The sequence below is a fragment of the Sinocyclocheilus grahami genome, unplaced genomic scaffold (assembly GCF_001515645.1).
Source record: "Sinocyclocheilus grahami isolate Dianchi unplaced genomic scaffold, SAMN03320097.WGS_v1.1 scaffold126.1, whole genome shotgun sequence".
Lineage (NCBI taxonomy): Eukaryota > Metazoa > Chordata > Actinopteri > Cypriniformes > Cyprinidae > Sinocyclocheilus > Sinocyclocheilus grahami.
This window is the reverse complement of record NW_015505305.1, coordinates 3,489,669-3,499,640: the sequence shown is the minus strand read 5'-3', so window position 1 is coordinate 3,499,640 and position 9,972 is coordinate 3,489,669. Positions and strand designations below refer to the sequence as shown.

Here is a 9,972-nt window from a genome sequence, read left to right as displayed (position 1 = left end):
CAAAATTACTTCAAAAAGTCATTTTAAAATACTTGACAATTGCACATCCTTCCAAAGAATGTGTATATCCCACATTTAATTGGTTTGTTTGAATTATGCAATTTCCTTAGTCATCACTATGACATCACTGGCCCTGTGATGTATATTCCGCCCCCTAAAGGCAAAACGTTATAACTACACATTTAGTTAAAATATATAGTTCAGTCATGAAACTCTAGATGGCGTAGGCGACTGGTTGTTAACGTAACCGATGATATTCAGAGAGTTAAACGACTTGGCACAAGCTGATTGGTTCATGCTGCATATGCAGCCAATGAGCTTACTGCCTTGCATTTATATGGCTGGCTAGCATTCACTTGAGATTCCTGCAGCGTGCTTTCAGAGTTCTCTGAAACCCTCCACCTTCCCCAGCTCCACCTGTATAGATATGCTATTTGTGCAGCAGCAGTATGTATTAAAAATACATTTACTACACCAAATACATTAACATTGTCATATCCATCACCATGTTAAATCTTCCGAGAGTTGTCATGACTAAACTTTAGTTATGACTGAAAGCTAACATTGCCATTAAGTTATGAAAATGTTTTTTTCTCTCTGAAGTTCTCTGAATGTTAAAAATATCCAGGTTTTTTTACGTTTAAAAAAAATCTTGGTTATGCGGACACAAAGAAAACATTCCATTTGAACATTTTGCAAACATTATGGAAGCATTACGTCTGAACATTCTAAAACAAATAATAACTTTCAAAACGTTTCAGAAAAAAAACATTCCATGAATGGTGTACATGCTGCTGTTTTAAGAACGTTATTAAACACCAGATAACTTTGAACAAACATTCTATAAAACATTTGTTTATAACTTTTAGAGAACCTGGCTAAAACATTATCCAAAGTTCTGAGAACGGGGAAAGTGAAGTGAAAACTGATCAAATCAATCAAAATTTGCATGTTTGCCTTTGTAGATCAGTATTATACTGAACTGCTATATGTATGATCTGGTAATTCAAACACAAAGGGTTGTTGAAATGCGAATAGCTGTGTAAAATGCAGATTCATTCCATTTGTGTCGGCAGTCTGAAAGCTGCCATATCCTCAATTTCCTCAGTCTCTGCTGTCATTCTGATGGGATGAGTCTGCTCTAATAACCTGATTTGTAATTGTCTATCATGGTTCTTTTCGCCTGTACCGACCTCTCATTTGGTTTACAATTAAACACAGCTGTGCTGCTTACTTTCCTGTGAGAAGTGTCATACAGGATTCTATGATGAATAGAAAGTTCAAAAGAGCAGTATTTATTTTAACGGAGTGTCTATTTACACTAAGTCCATATAGCCCGCCTTGTTGGCAGAGGCTATTTACACTAGCTCCACCCACAACGCATGATAGTCGACTATCATCGGCGTCAGTGGCGTAGATGGTAAAACGCGTACCATCGTCTTTTTGATGCGATCGACCCGGGTTCGAATCCGCCTTTTCAAATCTCATATCACATCGGAAAGGCATTTATTTTCAATAAAAATTAAGGAAATAATCAAAAAGTTGAAAATAAAGTATTGGTTAGGGTAGGTGTAGGGAGGGCTTTATTGTCCCAATAAGGTGGCATCCATTTAATAATTTGAATTAAAATGATAATTTACACGCAATACGTTATTACTGCATACTGTTTTAAAATGCACTATAATACTGAGGTGCAGATAATTGCCACTATTTGCAATAAGTAGTATAAATAGCAGAAAATCCTGCTATTTTAACATAGTGTAAATAGAATACATTACTATTTGCACTTAGTGTAAATAGCATCTAATAGCTATCACCACTTAGTGTAAATAGCCGCTGCCTTATTTTAAATAGAAATATTTTGTAACAAATGTCTTTACTGTCAATTTTATGTCATTCTTCTTGCTTAATAAAAGCATTAATTTCATTAAATAAATAAATAAAAATCTGACTGACCCAAACTTTTAACATAATTGTTTGCAGATGCCATTTGGTTTGATATTTTGTTCATGCTTTCAGAAATGAAGTGTAGCATATTTGTCCAAATAGTTTTCGGTGCTAACTCATTTTGCTTAGTAACTCAGGATCTGCTCTTGTTACCTTTGTAAACATTCCCAAGGAATTCTGGGAAATCATCATATCTGACGACCAATCGCCCATAGAGGCCAGCAAGGCAAGGCTAGAGAAGAGATGAATCTGATAGCTGTCAGGGTGGTGTTTTTGTGTTTTGGTGAGTTGGAGTCACTGAATCTGAAGGGCTGTTTTGATGCTTTAGGAGGTTTTGGAGTATACATTTTATGATCAGATGTAATCTGATCCACTTCACTGCTTTGCCAATGTTTTTGTTGCTAGCATTCAGGATATTGGCTAATATTTCTCCTTGTTGAACAGATGTTTTATTAACGCACGGCAAGGTCAATGCAGAATCACCAGTGTGGATGAACATTTGTATGCAAATGGTATGCATTAACCTAGTGTTGCTCAAAGGTTTGCAACAGGAATGGCTAAGATTCTGGATCGGAACCAAAATAAGGGTAGTGTGAATTTAAAGGTTGTAAATTGCTAAGTTAGTATGTTTCACTTATCTCACGATCAAAGGTTCAGGACCGTGAAAACTCATTGTCAGTGAAGACTTTTTTCCATCAGCTCTTCAACACAGAAACGGTCAAATGTTTCCAAGACAACCGAGGGGGGAAAAAACGCATGTCGTTTGGTTTAGTCCAAAAAAGAAAGGTTTTCTTTCATCTTAGTCTTTTAAGAATTTTAAGGGGATAGTTCAAATAAAAATGAAAATTCTTCCATCATTTACTTCCCTTCATGTCGATCCAAACTCATAAGACGTTCTTTTTTGTTGTTGTTGTAAAAAAAAATGAAAGTTTCATTTCATATGATTGTGTGCTATATTCCAAGTCTTCTGAAAACATTTGACAGGTTTTGTATAAGGAACAGACCCAAAATGAGATTGTTATTTGCTGAATATCGTTCCTTCCACTGCAATGCATCATTAAACTGAACTTAAGAACTAGATCAGTCTGATTTGTAAATGAATCATTTAGACTAATGCTGTGAACTGACTCCATTTATTCACATCACTACTTTTTCTCATGAACATACCAAGAAGGACTAGTGTGGATCTCAATGTCTTTTCCTCACACAAAGCTGTCATGTGACTTCAAAAGACTTGAAATATAGTGCAAGAGTTGTATTTTATAACACTTTGATGGTGCTTTTTGGTCATTTTCGGAGCTTGACAGTCCCACTCCTCATTTACTTTCATTATATTGACAACAGTGGCCAGGATGTTCTTTAGAAATTGTGTTTGACAGAAGAATGCATACAGGTTTGGAACAACATGAACAGTGTTTATTCTATAGCAGTATTCATAAACAAATTTGTATTAATATTTTGAACTAGCTTGGTGTATTCTGAGAGCAAGCGAGTGAGCGAGATGGGGGTAGTTATGTAGCGTGTGTAGGTATATAGTACAGTGAGGTATTTATGCCACTCTGTTTTAACAAAAGCCTCTTGACAAAAACGAGGCCATCTGCTCTTTTGGCTGTCTAAACAGTTTTCAGTGGCGTTGTCTGGCTGTTTTACTGTGTGAAATTCCCATGTGATTGAACGGTGGAAACATCAAGGACTTACAATTTATATGAATGTTATGACGTCTATTCATTCAGTATCTCAATGTCTGTCTGTCCATGTCCTTCAAACATGCCATCAATGGTCAGCATAACATTACAGTAACAGGAAATATGCTTAATCTGCATGAGAATGCCATTCACTGATGATTTTGTTGGCATGCAAACAATTTCTGTCATTGCTCTGTGATTTAAAATCTCAAGGGTCCATATTTCTCTCAGTATGCTTGAAAGTGCACTGTTTCATTGATTCGACTGTGCGTATGACTTTTATTAGTTGTGTTACGGACACATTTTCTTCAGGAAATAGCTGTTGTCCTAATATTGTGTGTGATTGGATTTACTCTCCAGGGGGAGCTTAGCTGCCATTCAGCCAGCCCGACCAAAACCTTCTTCAGCCGGGGTACGTTTAGTCGGCCCTCTAGCCCCATGTCCGCACCGGCCCGATTCAGAAACAGCCCTGAATCGCCCAAACCCATCTTCCCATACTCCTCCAACCACGACTCCTCGCCCAAGTGTTCACGTCGCCGCAGCTTCACCGGAATCTTTCGCTCGTCCTCTAAAGACTCCACAAATCCCTCCACATCTCCTGTCAGCATCAAACTTTTCTCTCGGGCCAGGAAAGGTAAGAAACATGCTTCATCCATCTCTTTTAGGTATATATTTTTTATATAAAATATGTTTTATGTATAGTACTCTACAATTAGTTATGGTTAGTACTGGGTTGGCAGTCATCTGAAAATGTAGTCTTGATTGATTGTGATGTTAATTATATGACTTAACTCACATTTAACCCCTTATTTGATTGTGAATGTAACATTCAGCCAGACTAAAATATTGTTTAAAGGGGACATCGGATGCCCATTTTCCGCAAGTTGGTATGATTCTTTAGGGTCTTCATGAAAAATAATTTAGGTGTATTCATTGGCGCATTACCATCAAAAACAAAACTAATCCACTGCGTCCTCAATGGCTCTGATGTTGGGAGAAAATTAAGACTCTTATGTTCACTTTTCTATCCAACTACAAAACACCTGCATTGCTTACGAGTCATTGTTGAGTGCGGAAATATGTAAATACGGGACAGTCCGTCAGCGGTCGTGGGCAGGGCCTAGGCAATATGACGTCATGTTGCTCAGAAAATCAAAACGGCTTGATTATTGAGACTGTTTAGGTTTTTTGGTGATTAAAAAAAAAAGTAGTGAATGGATTTTTATCATTGTAGGGTGGTTGTGTCCACACACTGCTAAGACACATTTATATGCAAACACCATGTAAAAGTGAATTTTGCATCCGATATTCCCTTTAAAGAGCAGGTCATATGGTATTTTAAAGTGTCCTAATATTGTGTTGGAGTCCCTTACAACAGGTTTAAATGCATCTAAGGCCAGAAAACATTGTAATTTTCTCAGAATATACATTTAAAGTCAGCATGAAACGGAAGTTCCGATTGTTTTTTTTTCTTTATTGTGACGTATATCCAAGTGAAATGGCATCTGAAATGATTTCGTCCTTCAGGAATTGATTGGATCGTTGGAAGGTGGGTCGTTGCAAACAAAATGGTGGCAGATCTGAATGTCAGTTTGCAGTTAGTGGTGGGGGATTTCTCTCGACTGGATTCACCGCCGACATCCAAGCATGAATAAATGTTTTATTTATTAAGGATGATGACAACGATCAACAGCAGAAAACATGCCTAAACAGCGCGCGAGAGAGAGAGAGAGAGAGAGAGAGAGAGAGAGAGAGAGAGAGACACTGCCTGAATGACTGAGCCATCAGGTTAAGTCATATTCATGAAAAAATTAGTTTGTGATGTCCTAAGAGTAATGTTGTCGTAATATCCTAATATCTTTTCAATGTTTAGGGATAAGGTACTCCGTCATGACTGGTGTCAGTGCTATAAAGTGAAGCATCAGCTTCAGCTTTTCCCCCTGTTGTTTATCCCAGCGTTTACCCCTCACGTCACTAGCTCCGCCCTTGCGCCATAGCTCGTGACCGGAAGAGAAGATGAGTCGTTTTGAGGGGGAGGGGAGGTTAACGTTTTTGATTAAAGATTAGGAGGGCACATGAATTTAAAAAAAAATAATGAAGTGCATGGATAAATTATTTATAATAAACACTACAGTATTCCACTAAAAAATAAGAATTTAAAATGTTGATTTCATGGTGACTTTAATATATAAGTCATTTTCCAATGATTTCAAAACCATTCGTTCCAAGCAAGTTCGGAGCAAACCCCTCACTTCCATAAGCCTACTCTGCTCTGATTGGTCAGCTGGCCAAGCCTGTTGTGATTGGCACAGAGAAGAGTCCTTGAGCAAGTTAGCGAGCGCTACCATTGACAAAGCACCTTTGCATAAAACAATAATATAGTGCTCCAATCCGTTCTTATAATAATGACATAAAATACAAACACACTTATGCAAGCGAATCGTGCCCACAGCTAAAGTTTAGCTGCTAAACTGTAAACACTTAAAACAATAATGGTGGATACGTTAGCCGAGTGCTAACGTGACTAACTGATGAAACCATACAGATTGTAAACTAAAATATGTCTACTGTAATGTTTGAAGAACGACGCTTAACTTTTAATCAGAACCCAGAACAGCTGTATCACAGGCGCACCAGCGGCCAGCCTGTAACTCGCTCGTCTCTCCCGCATTAACCATATAACTGCCGGTGCAGCAAAATAAACAGCAATTTCACAATGATAAAGTCTGTGTGCTACACAGTATCTACATTAATGGACACATTCTTAGGAAATAGTGGGTTCACAGCGAATTATCAGAACTACTTCAGTAAGACAGTAATATCGTGCTTTACCTGGAAACCTAAAGCTGCACTAGGTATACATCACATATTAGCACAAAAACGTGATCTTTTGAGCACTCAATTGAAAATGTACACATAACGCACGGGTTGTGGTTCGGAGAGTTTGTTAGCCCAAATTAAGAAGATTAGAAGCCAACAAAGATAAAAGCCAAGATTAGAGAAGCAGTCCTTGGTAAAAATAACAAGCACAAATGAAAAGGTTGGAATTGTATTTCTGTGGTATCCTTGAACACAGCATCTTCTCAACATGATGTAAACACACTAACTAGCGGAAGTGTTTGTGGGCAGGTCAGAGTGTTCGTATTTCGCGGGCAGGCGGGGATTATGCAAATGTGTTACCCAGTGACGTATACCAGTAACAGGCAAAAGATTAGAAAATATGACGACTCGTTTAGGCGATTGAGAATCGACTCTCTCTTTTGAGAGACAATGGGCCTCATTTACGAAACAAACATACGACAGAAAATTGGGCGTATGCTCGTTTCAACGCAAAACTTGGAATTTATCAATATGGACGTGAGCGGTGGCTACGATCAAATCTCACGTCTGGTCTCAGCTCATGTACGCAAGTTTTTGAGTTACCTGAACTATTGAACTTGCGCGTAGCATAGTAAATATGGTGGAGAATTGTAGCATGACAACATTTAGTTAACTTTTATTTTCCTGACTGTCAAACGAAGCTCATTAGTCGATCGTTAACCAGTACGATTAGAATGTTTTTTTTTTTTTTTAGCTTTATATGCGCGAATAGCGGCATAAACAAAACCATGAGGATTCAATCGTCGCATCATGCACCTGCTGCGCTTCTGTGAAAGGAGAAAAACTGAAATTAAGTCTATAAAAGGAATAAAATAAATAAGATCACACAAAATATATAATAGGCTATAATATAATTAAAAGATTAACAAAAGGGGGGGAAAACACTGTGCAACAAGTATAGGTTGTGCTCGTTTTTGTGACACTCTTAATGCATTTAATTTCTTTTCTTTATATCTTTATTTGATTTAATCCATCTGATCGCACTGGCGCCTCACGCACACACAAACAACATTAGTTCTACCGTTGCCTGACATTTCAGCCATTCATCATCAAACAAAAATTCAGTCAACCAAACAAAAGCATGTTTAGGCTACATAATAAATAATAGTTATGCAAACAAATGTTACAAATATGGCAAAAATGGAAACATTTGGATTCTTGTTAAGCCTATGAGACATAGGCTCGTGAGCCCAATGCCGTTTCAGTTTTGCATGACATTTGTATGCTGTTTATAATGAATGCCACTATAGTCTAATTTGTTCTTGTTCTGTTCTGAACACCATTAAATTTAAAATATTTGTTGTAGAGTGAGGGGAACTAAATAGGCTGTTTATATTTACCAGTATTTTAATATACATATAAATTAATGTAGCCTAATTGTTTTCAATTACAAGGTTAACGGGTGTTTTTGGAGTAAGATCAATTTCTCTTTCACGAGATTACTTCCTCTTTTTGGCCGGGTTTCGTTTCTCCATGTTGTAAACTCTAGGGGCCAGGCTTCTAAACCAGGGTGTTTTTAGGGGCGTGATATTCAAATGACGATTGTTTTCTGCCGCCACATTTATCAACGTGCGACCATTCGTATAATGAGATTGGCGGCATACGAATGTTTCATGAATCACATGTGAACTCTGTCGTAAGTTGATTTGTGTGCACAGATCTGCGCTCGTTTCTACGTTAGATTGATAAATGAGGCCCAATATCTTTATTTATTATGCACTTTTTTGATTAACAACTTTGCAGATTGTTTTTATTTAAGGATAGCTATGTTCAAAAACCCATATGACCTGCTCTTTAATGATATATAATACCAGTATCCATAGATAAAACAATAATATAATAATAATAATATATATAAATGTAAAATGCCTCAAATCTCTTGCACAGCATTCAAAATATCACAAACACATCTCAAAAGCAAACACTTGCAGACACCTTTGCCATAATATTAATTCCTGTTAGATTTGTGTGTGTTACATAGAGAATTGTTGTGTTTTGCAAAAAGTGTTTTATGAAATTGAAAACTGAGTATTATATATATATATATATAATCTGCCGATACAAACATCCATATCCACTAAAATATGTAATAAAAGATCAACAAGATTCAAAATATGTATTGGCATTGTTGAGATTAGATGCTATGAATGCCATTATCGCATCAGTGTGTGGAGTGAGTCCGCGTTTAGTGAAACCTTTCACAGGTTGTCTGGGTCCAACTCATGTGTAATGATTCGGATAATTGCGCTGTGTGCTGATTTAATGGAGGTGCTGGGTGTTTCTTAATGCATAAGACCCGGATAATGAATTCAGCTGTCACATATGTTATACACGTGAGTCTGATTTAACTATCAGAACCAAGAGGAGAGAGAGTGGTTTATCAAGGCTGTTTTTTAGTAGTTTATATTATATTATATTATATTATATTATATTATATTCATTCATTCATTCATTCACTATTTTTAGTTACCCAAGAATTATATTTTAATTTATTTTAGTAATATTTTGGGGTATTGTATTGTGATATAAGTTTACTGACTGATATACACTCTTAAAAATAAAGGTGCTTCACGATGCCATAGAAGAACCTTTTTGTCTAAATGGTTCCATAAAGAACCTTTAATATCTGAAGAACCTTTCTGTTTCACAAAAGGTTCTTTGTGGCGAAATAAGGATCTTCAGATTATAAAAACGCAAGAAAGAGATGGTTCTTTAAAGAACCTTTGACTGAATGGTTCTTTGTGGAACCAAAAATGGTTCTTCTATGGCATCACTTGAAGAACCTTTTGAAGCACCTTTATTTTTAAGAGTGTAGGTTTGTGGTCATAGCTTTAGATTAAAGTATGTGTTATTCAAATGCATGAGTGTTATCCTTGATGACTAATGACTTTGTATTTTCTGGGCTCCTGACAATGTTTACTTTCTTGGTTGTGGTTAAAATGGCACTGAGAGACAAAGATGTTGAAGTGTAGTGAAGATAACCAAGAAAGCATGCAGTTATTTTACTGCAACAGTTCTTTAAACTATCCATGTGTGGTGACATTTCAAATGACTGTTATTTAAAAGCAAACAAAAACATCGTAGAGACGTATTTCGCTGTTGCCTTTGGGTAATCTGTTTAACAAGGAAAATATAAATCGGCTGAAATCTCTTTCGTTCCCACACACTGAAAGTGTAATCAATAATTATAAAATGAAAGCCTGTCTTAGAAGAAGTATGAGAGTGGAGTGACCTATAATTAAATGATTAAGAGTGATTTAAGTGTTTGCTTGAGTTTGGATATGTAGGTGGAATGGAATTGGTCTCTCTGTCGTACTATGGTAGAGTGGAGAAAGTAAGCTGAAGGTCATGGGTCTTAAATTCATAAATTAAATATATAAATGTTATATATATATATATATATATATATATATATATATATATATGTGTGTGTGTGTGTAAAAAAAGAGTTTTAAATAGT

General features: G+C 36.5%; 1 protein-coding gene across 1 annotated transcript in view; it reads left to right on the top strand.

Moving 5' to 3' along the window:
- LOC107590306 (5'-AMP-activated protein kinase subunit gamma-2-like) overlaps positions 1-9,972 on the top strand; it is a 30,037-nt gene that overhangs the window by 18,314 nt on the left and 1,751 nt on the right. The window contains exons 4-5 of the mRNA XM_016279014.1: positions 2,085-2,173; positions 3,993-4,266. Of these exons, the coding sequence (XP_016134500.1) occupies positions 2,085-2,173; positions 3,993-4,266 (363 nt within the window). The remainder of the gene's footprint in view (positions 1-2,084; positions 2,174-3,992; positions 4,267-9,972) is intronic.